Source organism: Babylonia areolata, chromosome 25 (assembly GCF_041734735.1).
Source record: "Babylonia areolata isolate BAREFJ2019XMU chromosome 25, ASM4173473v1, whole genome shotgun sequence".
Taxonomy (NCBI): domain Eukaryota; kingdom Metazoa; phylum Mollusca; class Gastropoda; order Neogastropoda; family Buccinidae; genus Babylonia; species Babylonia areolata.
In genome coordinates this window covers 35,914,981-35,927,782 of record NC_134900.1, presented here as the reverse complement: position 1 = coordinate 35,927,782, position 12,802 = coordinate 35,914,981, and the positions used below count along the sequence as shown (strand labels likewise).

Sequence of the window (12,802 nt, the reverse complement as noted above, 5' to 3'; positions counted from 1 at the left end):
CACACAGTTAGTAGCGGGTTACGACTATGCTAGGCTCTTCCGTCCGAGTAATGCAACTGGCTCCTGGACTTGACATGTGGGCCTCATGTTTGATCCATTCTCAATACTTCGGGCCATCAGTTTTCAGAGCTGGTGTGTTCTTCGTAGTGTCTCAGTGTTAGCAGATTATCATGTCCCGGTTGGTCCTTCCCAAATTGATCAACTATTGTCAAAGGGGTTTTAATTAAAACCCAACCTATTGTATGATACATGAGCGAAATAACATGTTGAATTTCTTTGTATGATCAGGGTTTTTGTTGGTGGGTTTGTGTATGTGTGTGTGTGCGCGCGTATATGTGTGTGTGTGTGTGTGTGTGTGTTTTATTCCGCTGCATTTTTCGCCTGCATAATTCGGTTGATTGAGCACTGGACTGACAGTAACAGTCCAAAGACGCCGTGGGTTCGAGTTCGAATCCAGGATCCGCAGACATTGAGCTGAAAAATAGAACTGACCTCCACTCCTATCCTTTTGAACTGCGTTACATCACAGTACGTTATGTTGCATCATGAGGATTTCTGTGTGAAGTGTCCTCGGAGAGGATTTCCGTGGAAGTGTAACGGGGAGAGAACTCTACTCCAGTCACACCCATGTTCTATCTTTTCGTCTTTTTTTCCCTTTATATATATATATATATATATATATATATATATATACTTATATATATCTATCTATATATATATATATATATATATAACGGTGGGCAAACTGTTTAACAAATAGTAGAGTGGTAACTCTCTCCATTCACAAGGTACACAACTTCAAGTCAGTGCTGCTTACGCTACCGATTCAGCTAGCACACAGGTAAATAAAAGGTACATTGGAACAAACCCAGACACTTCCTCAAGGTGGGCAAACTGTGTTTTGCGCGAGTCGTTTGAAACTGAACTTTTAAATCTCGAGACAGCTTTTCAGTTCATTGGATGCATTCAGTTTTCTATTCCTTTTCATAGCGCGCGTTGTGTTGATGGTTCGCAAAATCCTAATGCCGTTCCACGATTACGTTCCCTTCAGTTCCCGCCCGTGATCGTCCTCTGTGGGCTGTTTGTTGAGCTCGCTGTCGACTGATTCAAACACAAACTTGAAGCGATACACTTGGCTTTGTTAAGTGATTCTGTCCAAATATCTTTCTCTCTTGTCGCTTACTCACACACACACACACACACTCACACACGCACGCACGCACGCACACACACACACACACACACACACACACACACGCACGCACGCAAACACACACACACGCACACACGCACGCAAACACACACACACACACAATCTCTCTCTATCCCTATCACTCCCCACACCCCTTCTCTCTCTCTCTCTCTCTCTCTCTCTCTCTCTCTCTCTCTCTCTCTCTCTCTCTATCAACATTTTAAATACGTGTGTTGTCACGCAAGTTGTGTGTTTACAATTAGCTATTCATTTTTTTTTTCAATGCAAATGCAATCTCCTGCCCCTCTGTATGCTAATCATGTTCAAAGCTCACATCTCCTTTGAGCTTGTTGGATTAATTCATTCAATTCATTCATTCTCTCTCTTTCTCTGTCTGTCTTTTACAGCTCCCTTCTTTCCCTATCCCCCCACCATCCTCATTCTCTCTCACACTCCCTCAATCCGTGCACATAATTATGCGCATACCACGTGCATGTCATGCGCACATATCAGTTTCATGTATATATCACGGAGTGTGTATACTGATTTCTGTGTATTTATATGTATTTATTTATGTGTGCATGTGAAGCGTCAGAAAGTGTGTGTGTGTGTGTGTGTGTGTGTGTGTTTTCTTCAGTTTAACGTCTATTCACTATAAGTGTTTTTAGACGGAAAGGATTAAAGTAGTGTATAAAGGAAACGGGGAATGCATGTGAATATTAGTGTTAATTTTTTTTTTTTTAATTAAAAAGTTCATGTTATGTATCAGAGGAAAAGTATATAAGAAAAAGTCTAAAGAGGTTGTGGTTGAATGAGTTGTCATGGGAAGGAGAATATGTATATGCATATCAACAAGTATTAACCTACAACAATGTAGATATAAATAACAGTATTAAATATAATACATCAAAGGAGGATACCAACTGGACTGGAGTTTAAAATTTCTGAAAACATTCTAAGCAATGAATAATCATTCAAAATCTTTTCAGTGGCTAATGAAATATTGGAAGAAAAGTCATCAACTACAACTGTCTTATGCTCGGACAATGAATGAGTAGATGGCTTACAGTTATTTGCTTACCGCATATACATTTTATAGTTTTAGAAAATTGTGTATATGTATGTGTGTGTATGTATGTTTTGTGTGTGTATGGTGTGTGTGTGTGTCTGTCTGTCTGTATGTATGTATGTGTGTGTGTGTGTGTGTGTGTGTGAGCATTTTTTTCTGCTGCGCGCTGCCGCTGCATGTACTATTGTTGCAGAGAGAAGCAAGTTCAATGTCTGATATAAATGATTGATTAAGTTCCGTAGTCACTAAATCACCAAAGATCTTGACTGCTAATTCTTCTCCTTCATCACCATCTTCTCTCTCTCTCTCTCTCTCTCTCTCTCTCTCTCTCTCTCTCTCTCTCTTTCCCTCTCTTTCTGTCTGTGTCTCTGTCTCTGTCTGTCGGTCTCTCTCTGCCTCTCTCTCTCTCTCTCTTTCCCTCTCTTTCTGTCTGTGTCTCTGTCTCTGTCTGTCGGTCTCTCTCTGCCTCTCTCTCTCACTCTTTCTCTCTCTCTCTCTCTCTCTCCCTCTCTCTCATTCTCTCTACCGGCTCTCTCTCACTCTCAGTCTCTCTCTCTCTGCATTTGTGCAGTGCACGCTCGCGAAGCCTGTAGGAAAAGGTACTCGTGCGTTTCTCCACTTGCTCTGTTCCTACACCCTCCTCCCTCTCCCCACCCCTCCTCCCTCCCTTTCCTGTTATTAATTGAAAGATAAAATTAGAAATTTTAAAAAAAAAAGGTGAGGGGTTGGGTGGGAAGGTGGGGGCGGGGGTGTCTTGTTCTTTCGTGCAACTGAATGGAAGTGATTTGTTGTGTGCAACACGCCTGTTCACCATTTTACTTTCGTTTTCATTCTTTCGTTCTTTTTTGTTCTTTTTTTTTTCCAGCTGCTGCACGTTATCTGGTTGGTGAACTTCCAGCTCGAGTTCTTTTTTTTTTCCCTTTGCCTCCGCCGAGTGAGTTGCGCACGCGCAAACATAACACTCTCAAACTGGCGCAGTCGGCGACGGGCGACGAGATTGGTGCAGGGGGGCCGGTAGAGCAACATCACCAGACGAGAATTATTCCCGGAGTCGACCACAACTTTTTCGAAGAAGAGTTGGCCAAAATGGCAGCCGGCAACAGCAGCGAGAACAAAGAGTTCCTCATCGTCATCGCCGTCGATAACAGCATCCATAGCGAGTACGCCTTTAACTGTGAGTACTGAGGAATAGTAGTGGTGGTGGTGGTGTTTGTGTTGGTGTGTGCTGTTACCGCCGAATCGAGAGAGGTGTGCAGTACTTGTTGCCGGGTTGGTGATATCGTGTTCCGTTCCGGAACAATGTTATTTTGGGTTGGTTTGTTTTTTTCCCTGTTTGTACACAAGTGCAAAGATGTGAGGCAAGAGCATATAACTGTATTGTTATGCGTGTTTTGCGCTCACGAGAGAGAGGGAGAGTGTGTGTGTATGTGTGTTGAGAGGGGCGGGTTGAGGCTCTTCACTTTCAGAATACAAATTACAATACCTCTTAAGAGCTCAGTGACAATGCCAACATTCACAGGGAGACGAGAACACCACAGCAACACAGCCATTCAGCGAAACAGACAACTACTGTTTCAACGCCTTAGTTAAGCATTGAGACAACAAAGGGTTCAGTTTGCACAGACAACTGGACAGGAAAATACGCAGGCGTGGGGACAAGTATTGTATTGGTGTGCGTGTCAGTGTGTGATTACTATGCGTGTGGACGTATTTGTGTCAGTGTGTGCGTGTGTGTGTTTGTGTTGAATGAGTGTTTTTGACCCGACAAGGGTCGCGCCGCCCGCGCAACTCCTCAGTATCTGTGCTGGTAAATCGATTGATCAACCCAGCCAGAGACGCGGGCATGTGGTGGCATTTTTATCACTCCAGACTGATACAGCACGAAATCTTGGGAGGGCATCTTCTTTAATAAAACAAGGCAAAAGTCATAAATGACAGACACAATGAAGGGAAAAGGCTATCGGTTCCTGTGCGTGTAAAATAAATGTCAAGGCTGTGGCTGAACGTATTTTTATTGTGTACGAGCGAGACGGGACGAGTGAGTTTGCATGGCTCGTCAGGAGCCCTGACGCGTCTGTGTGAGAAAGCGCGCGCGTGCGTGTGCTCACGTGCAAGCCGAAGCTCCTTTATTGACATTGTACCACGCAGCCGGTGTTTAAGAAAGCAGCGTTAAGAATGAGTCAGCACGCACTGCACCCGCTACAATGCTCTTGGTTAAAAAGATTTTTTTTTTATCGTTTTGAAAATGAACGCAGTGAATCTGACAAAACAGACCCTTGCGACCCTTTCTTGTTTCAGGGATGGACACAGATTTGAGTGTTTTGGGGAGGATGGACACATTTTTTCGGGGGGCATGAGGGGGGTGGGGAGCAGGGGGCAGGGGACTCAGATTTGAACGTTTTAGGGAGGAAGAGTCACAAGTTTGAATGTTTAAAGGAAGGAGAGTGACAGGTTTGGAGGTTTCATTGAGGGAGGGACACAGGTTTGGAGGTTTCTGGGAGGGAGGGACGCAGGTTTGGAGGTTTCTGGGAGGGAGGGACACAAGTTTGGAGGTTTCTGGGAGGGAGGGACACTGGTTTGGAGGTTTCTGGGAGGGAGGGACACAAGGTTTCTGGGAGGGAGGGACACAAGGTTTCTGGGAGGGAGGGACACAAGTTTGGAGGTTTCTGGGAGGGAGGGACACAAGTTTGGAGGTTTCTGGGAGGGAGGGACACAGGTTTGGAGGTTTCTGGGAGGGAGGGACACAAGTTTGGAGGTTTCTGGGAGGGAGGGACACAGGTTTGGAGGTTTCTGGGAGGGAGGGACACTGGTTTGGAGGTTTCTGGGAGGGAGGGACACTGGTTTGGAGGTTTCTGGGAGGGAGGGACACTGGTTTGGAGGTTTCTGGGAGGGAGGGACGCAGGTTTGGAGGTTTCAGGGAGGGAGGGGCACAGGTTTGAATGTTTAGTGATGGAGGGACGCGGGTTTGAATGTTTAGTGATGGAGGGACGACACAAGTTTGAAGGTTTCAGGGAGGGATCCTGGAGGGACACAAGTCTGAATGCTTTAGAGAGGGGGGGCACAGGTTCGGAGGTGTCAGGGAGGGGGGACACAGGTTAGGTGTCAGGGAGGGGGGAACACAGGTTCTGAAGTTTCAGAGAGGAACACAAATTTTAGTGAATCATGTGTAGGGCTGATAAACGAGCATAACATTTTGACAAAATGCACAGTCTCTGTGCTTTCTCAGTGCATTCAGACTGCGTGAACAATACTGTGTACTGTAGTGCTTGAAGGATGCCATTTACTGTGCTGTTAGACAGACGCCTGGCTAGTTGGGTCACGGTGAATCCCAGCTAAAGCTGCCATCGCATGTCGCCCACATCCCGAACAATTAAGCACATGACTTCAGGCGAAGAAGCCCGTAAGTGGCGCATCTCCTGCCATCTCACCTTCCCCACCACCCACGCCCCCCACCCCCTCTCTCTCCCTCTCATTAGCGGCAAGACCGTGGCTGCTGTAAAACAGCAACAAGACTTTGATAACTCGTGTTGAATAAAAAAGAAAAATTAAGTGCAGCGAGGTTGTCCCAATCGAAGTCGTCTTTCTGTGCACTGATCACACCCCTTACACGTCAACACACACACGCGCGCGTGCGCTTTCCTGCCTTTGCGTAGCGTACAATCAAAACGCAGGACAACGTTGTGCTCACTCAAGCTGATGATGAACTGAAGAGAACAAAGTTGTACGACCTGTTGGCATTCGTCCTATAGAAAAGTCAGTTCTCTGTGCGGTCTGGTCGAATATTCTGCACCAGTTCCATTTCATCCATTCACGCACTCTCAAACCGTCCTTTCCCAGGCCGTTGGTTTGTGTGCGTTGCGTTGTGTGTTGTGCTGTTTACAGTGTTGGCCACAAACAAGACAGCGCTCCGCCCTTCAACCTTCCTTCCCCAGCAAAACAATGCGTGCAGCGAAAGTTGTATTTGTTACACAGCGAGTTGCGTTGCGACACATCAATGCAAAGAGCGTACGTTTCCCTGGTGGACCAGGGTGGAAGCTCCGATGTTAACGGGGACAGGTTCGGGGGTATGCTAAATGGAAAGCTTCTGCGAGGGTTCCTGAAATAAACGTGTCTTGTTCGGTCTGTTGTCTTTACACGTCGAAAATTGAGGCATCTACTTAACAGACTTTTTTTTTTTTTATTTTTTTTTTTAATGGTGTTAGGTTACCTGTTTATTTTAAACAGACGCAGTTTTGTGACTGGATCAGATTCAGAGGTTGAAACAAATAGGTGGGGTTTTGTTTTGTTTTGTTTGGTTTTTTATACTTTTTTTTTTTTTATCTCAAGGGCTAAGTGCGTTGGGTTACGCTGCTGGTCTGGCATCTGCTTGGCAGATGTGGTGTAGCGTATATGGATATGACCGAACGCAGTGACCCTCCTTGAGCTACTGATATTGATACTTCGGACTCTGGCGATATGCCCTTTCCGGTCAGGGCTGGCCTGTCAGAGTGGTCTGTCATGACTAGTAACTGTCGTGCAGTGCAGTGCGTCACAAAGCTGAGTGATTCCCGTGCGTGTTTGCGTGTGAACGTCATAATCCTGACATTCTTCAAAACGGTTTCAGGTCCGGTAGACCCCACGAGTATGAGAAAGCCACAGATAAATGCGAACAACTATCATGGCGATCTGAACATACGCACGAATCATGGTTTATGAACAGTGCCTGGCCAGAGGGTTGTCATTTTGATGGCAGTACCCCTGGCCCTCCTTATTTTTGCCCCACCGTGTACGAGTGAGATAGGTCAGCGGTTATGAAATTGTTGCTCTCGGTGCTTGCAAGTTGGGATATGTATACTGAACTCGATCACGCGAGCTGTATAACTAGATCATGCGAGCTCTGTACGAGAGCTAGATCATACGAGCTGTACGAGAGCTAGATCATACGAGCTGTACGAGAGCTAGATCATACGAGCTATACCACAGCTGATTAATAGATGGAAAGAAAGCAAATTCGGGAAACGTGACGAAAGTGAGGACAACTCGTACTTCCCTAGCTCGTGATCCTTTAAGTCAGGACATGAAATAGTGGTTTGAGTGAAAGTCAGTATGTTCTTCCGCTTGCAGAAACAATACCACCATTCAGCCTTCCGCTGAAGTCGTCCCCCACTAAAGATCCCCAAATGGAAGTCAACAGGCATTGGTAATGAAAACAAAACCAAAATACTTCATTCACTATCCTTGCCACTTGCCGTTTCCGCAGCTAACAAAGCTTATTACAGCCCGCTATCTCGAGCTTCTGATTTCTCGGGGGAACATAGGGCCGCGGTATGCATTCCTCCAGCGCACACAGCGGTTCTGGGAGATGGTCCTCATCTGTGCCCACATCAGTCCGCTGTGCTGCCTTCACCCACGGACATATACGTCCGTGCCTTCACCTCAGCGCCAGTGGTCCAACCGGCGCCATGCCTTGTATTGGTCTTCCCCCCCCCACTTGACGTTTACCCCCTGGGTTATTTCAAGAGCCTGCCTCATGTAGATTTACCTGCAGGTATGATCTCTTGTGGTTGAGGGAGACTAACCTTGTGTGGCTTATCAACTCCCCACACCCCCTCTTTTTTTGTTCTGTATCAAAAGGTTGTTTCGCTTTGCCCCCCAGTTGGGTGTTGAAAACATGGGTCCACCTGATGGTATGGATGGTCCTGAGGCATAGGTCGTCAAAATATCTGGTGCTGGGGGGGTTGTGGTGGTTGGTATTGTCCTCCAGCCGTGAACCAAAAAACCCGGTACAACTCTGGTATGTCAAAATTCCAATGTTATGAAATGAAAGGACTGAAGAGTTCAAATTTACCGCTACTGCGGATTAGAAATTTTGTCAGCTTTATTCCCAATCAAGTAACGGGTCCTGTTGATTCTTTCCTGGACACGGGGACTGGTCATTGTGACGGACACAGTTCTGTCGGTTAAGAAATATGGGCGTGTTATACAGTGCCCTGACACAGAGAAAATGAACAGTGAACCTTTTAGAAAAATCGACCTATTGGTATTCGCCATGACGATGAAAAATTCGCTGACTGGGAAGAAAATGAACTGTAAAAGTTTGAGATATATCGACCTACTGGTATTCACAGAATAACAGAAATATTTGACTGTAGGCTAAAAGCCTTTTGCCCTCATAATCAGTGTCCATTATGTGCTTTTTGATCACTTGTTGTGAACAGACCCTTGTTTAAATCAGGCATAGTGTATACTACATTTATCTACAGCTCAATAAAGATTTAACTCTGGAAAATACATGGTCCTTAAACTTTTTGTCAGTGTGATTTTTGAAGGCGTTTACCGATGGTGCATTGATGGTGTCATAGGAAAGGTTATTCCACAGATTTATGATACGGTTAGTTTAAAAAAACAAAACAAAAAAACTTGCGGAACTGGTTAGTTACGAAATTAGTTTTATTTTGAAGTTGTGCCCTCGAGTTTCATCGTAGTTAGCCATAGTGAACAAGGAAGAGGTGGTGCAAGGATCGCTATGACGATGTTGACTGGGGTCAAAGCGAAGCAATAAATAATTGATAAAACAGCGGACGCGCAGTCCCATCATCAATAACTTCAGACACTTATAACTATCACATGATCAGTAACTCCAGACACTTATATAATTATACTCTCGGTGCACTGTGTTTGGGTGGGGATAACTCGGTTGCCGTGTGTGTACCAACTAGTGTACCTCAGGGCCCCGGGACCTCCCCACCAGACAGACGCTCCCCTCCCCCATTCCCTCCCACCCACCCACCCAGCCAGGACTCACCCTCCCCTACCTCCATCCCCTGCGAACCACGTAACCTTTTTATCCAAGCTAAAGGGCATTTCAGGTCGCCAGTCAACAGGTCATTGAACTCCACCCTTTCGCACAGTGGGATGAGAGAGAATAACTATTCTGCAGATGATTTTTGGAAAGTTATTTCTGACGAGGTTCTTATGGTCGAACTTTCACAGGCATTAGTTCATAGACCTATTTGTACATTCATTTAATGTACTTCAGAATTGTGTTAATGGTTTCTGATTATTATTATCATTATTGAATTGTTACTGTTAAATGTAATTGCACGTTAGTTATGCATTTTTGGGCAGTTTTCTACCTTTTCTGTTTTCTTCTTCCCTCCCCCCACACGCCCCCCCCCCCCTCCCCATTCCTCCCCGCCCCACTTTTTTATTTTATTTTTTAATATATTTTTTTAAATCGACTGATATGACTGATAGTGAAAAGACGCTAAACTAAAGAACGAACACACACACACACACACACACACAACACACACACACACACACATATATATATATATATATATATATATATATATATATATATACACATACATGCATACATACATATTCTCTCTCTCTCTCTCTCTCTCTCTCTCTCTCTCTCTCTCTCTCCAGTGTTATACCTGATAACGATAGTTCCATTATTGGTTCGTTTTAATGCAGGATCAGGGATCTTATTTTCTCAGTTTCCTTTGTGTGATTCGGTGAGGAGATACCAGCCGTTTTTGTCAGTTATCTTTTCGTTGTTTACACCGTGTACCTTTACATATCAGCTCTTAAGACAGTCATCCGATAAAAAGGCGACACAGTCGATTGAAGTCAGTGTGCTAATGAAGATAACGGCGGTTGTTACCATTCCAAAAGGTCATTGGCCTTTTTTTCTTTGTTTTCCATTATCACCAGATAACGTGTTTGAAGTTGTAGTCTCGTCGAGCAGAACACTGCCATTCAGCAGGGCACATTTATGTATGAACCCCGCATACAGCTAACAGTCATGCCGACGGCTACACTAGTACATACCCAGTCAATTGCTTCAGTTTGAAAGTCATTTGGGTTTTTTTGTTACCACAGATGACTGGATAAAGCCTGCCCCCTGAGAACACAGTTTAGAACGAATTAAGATATTGGTTGCTGACGCATCATCGCCTGTGTTTAGAAATTAGAAATCGAGAACGATGAAGAGATCACGGAATGTGGTTTTGGATCTTCTTCGTTCGTGGGCTGCACCTCCCACGTTCATTCGTATGTACACGAGTGGGCTTTTTACGTGTATGACAGTTTTTACCCCGCCATGTAGGCAGCCATACTGCGTTTTCGGGGGGGGGGGGGGTATGCTGGGTATCTTTCCAAAACCCACCACAGACTGAAATGGATTACAGGATCTTTAACGTGCGTATTTGATCTTCTGTTTGCGTTTACACACGAAGGGGGTTCAGGCACAAGCAGGTTTGCACATATGTTGACCTGGGAGATCGGAAAAGTCTCCACCCTTTACCCACAAGGCGCCGTTAACGAGATTCAAACCCGGGACCCTCAGATTGAAAGCCCAACGCTTTTACCACTCCGCTGTTGCGCCCGTCGTAGTTTTGGATCAAGACATAGGCTTAATCTCGTCGAAAAAAAAAAAAACGGCCGTGTGGATTTTACAGCCGTTTGAATGGCTTCCGATATAATAAAGCGGGTTTGCTTTGCTTTTGAAGGTTAGCTCTTTTTTGTTTTTGTTTTGTTTTTTGGGGGGGAGGTGGGTGGGGGGGTTGTTTGTTGTTGTTTTAGCCTTATGCTCTGTTTATTCTGGTCTAAAAGCTGCAGAATGCGCGCGCGCGCACACACACACACACACACACACACACACACACACACACACATGTTGACGTACATTTGTTGTAACCACTTGGGCATTATACTGTCAGCTCTTGTCCATAACAGTGCATTCTCTTTCGCAGTGAGAGTATCATATGCACAGATACGTTTACTCTCGTCTTTAGATACGTTTATTTTCAAACTTCTTTTGGTTGTTGACTCTTCTATAATGCAGGTTTAATTACTGCTGTACTTGTAAATGTTTGCGTGGTTTTGATGGCCTTGTTTATCTGCTGGGCGATCAGCAACTTTTAACTTGAGCCGGTGAAAGAAGAAGAAAAAAAAAAGGCAGAGAATTGAGTTTTTCACTTCACAAAGCAGGCAGCAGCTGCGGCACTGAACTGCACAGAAACACGAGGTCTGTCACATAACACAGCGTCTGCCTGTCTGTTTAATCTCGTCGGAAAATAAACGGCCGTTTGAATGGCCTCCGTTATAATAAAGCGTGTTTGCTTTGTTTTTGAAGATTACCCTTTTTATTTATTTATTTATTTATTTACTGATTTTTTAAGCCTTATATGCTCGGTTTATTCTTTCTCCGATATTGTTTGACGTAATTAGTTTGCTCAAACTATTTGCTCTTAGCATGATTTCGTCATTTTCAGCCAGCATGATTTCGTCATTTTCAGCCAGCATGACTTCGTCATTTTCGGCCAGTCCAGGAAGAGCAATACCGAATATATATTCAGCCTCACACCTTATGCGCATCAGTACATCGGAGAAGGGAAACTTAAAGGGGAGTGGGGTTAGTGGGGGGATGGCTACCAGATTTTTCGCTTTGACTGAAATGCCTCCCATCATCCCTACACAACGCGTTCGTGTTATCCGAAGGCCGTTAAAAAGCGCTCTTCTGTCGGCTTCAGAGCCCAGTTGAAACAGACTAAATGGTGCAGCCCAATGCCACGTATTTTACATGCAAAGTTAATAATGAAATTGCAGCGGCAGAGGTGGCGTTGGACTCGAATCTGTTGACTTCCCGACTGTTCAAACAAGGGTGGATGGTGTGCAGTGCAACGTGTGTGTGAAATGCCAAGTAGGCAAGTTTCAGGGTTTCGTCCACTGCAGTCTGTTGTGGAGGGTGTCGCCGCGGTTTGGCTTTGATGCCTGGGGAAGAGGTGTGTGTGTGTGTGTTTGGGGGGGCAAAGAGGGGTGGGGTCTAAAAGATCATCAGGTGCACTGCCTTGTCACTGTATTTGCTTGGTTGCGTGTTTTCGTCTTCAGTTTTCCTGAGGTCTAGTCCTTAATTCCCACCCCCCACCCCTTTTTTTTTTTTTCTTCTTTTTTTTTGTGGGGGTGCCGGTAGATGTATGCCAAATTCTCTCTAATATATGCTTCGAATGCAATCCAGTCATGCTCTGGTAGTTTGATGCAATATGTATTCATCTCTCTCTCTCTCTCTCTCTCTCTCTCTCTCTCTCTCTCTCTCTCTGTCTCTCTCTCGACCCCCCACATTCTGCAACTGTTTTTCAGAAGACGGCGCTTAATGTAAGTGATAGTATGAATCCCATAGCTACCGACACCGAAATATTTTTAGTCGTGTATTGAGGACAGGGGTATAAAAATAAAAGAAAAACAAGTCTGGATGGTGTCTGTTGGCCAGGGTTGGTTTAGAGGTCCTTGTTAGTGGGTGGCATTTTGCAAAGCCCAAAGCACCGTCCGTGAATGTCACCAGGTTAGGTTAACGAAGATATCGCGAGAGAGAGAGAGATATATAGTCGACTGGTTAGGCCTGTTTATGTTCAGGTCCAACCTCATGATTGTCATCAAAAACACAATTTAACTACGATACAATATTGCAGAGAGGTAGGGAGGGAGAGCAATATATCATCGCCATATTGGAACTGAAAATGCCGTCGTTTCAGATTGTATTACCTAGCAAA

The 12,802-nt window shown here is 44.9% G+C and overlaps 1 protein-coding gene across 1 annotated transcript in view; it reads left to right on the top strand.

Annotated features, from left to right (window-relative positions):
• The window catches only part of LOC143299661 (uncharacterized), a 39,814-nt gene that overhangs the window by 13,555 nt on the left and 13,457 nt on the right, over nucleotides 1–12,802 (top strand). The window contains exon 2 of the mRNA XM_076612979.1: nucleotides 3,127–3,435. Coding sequence (XP_076469094.1) covers nucleotides 3,348–3,435 — 88 coding nt within the window. The 5' untranslated portion in view covers nucleotides 3,127–3,347. The remainder of the gene's footprint in view (nucleotides 1–3,126; nucleotides 3,436–12,802) is intronic.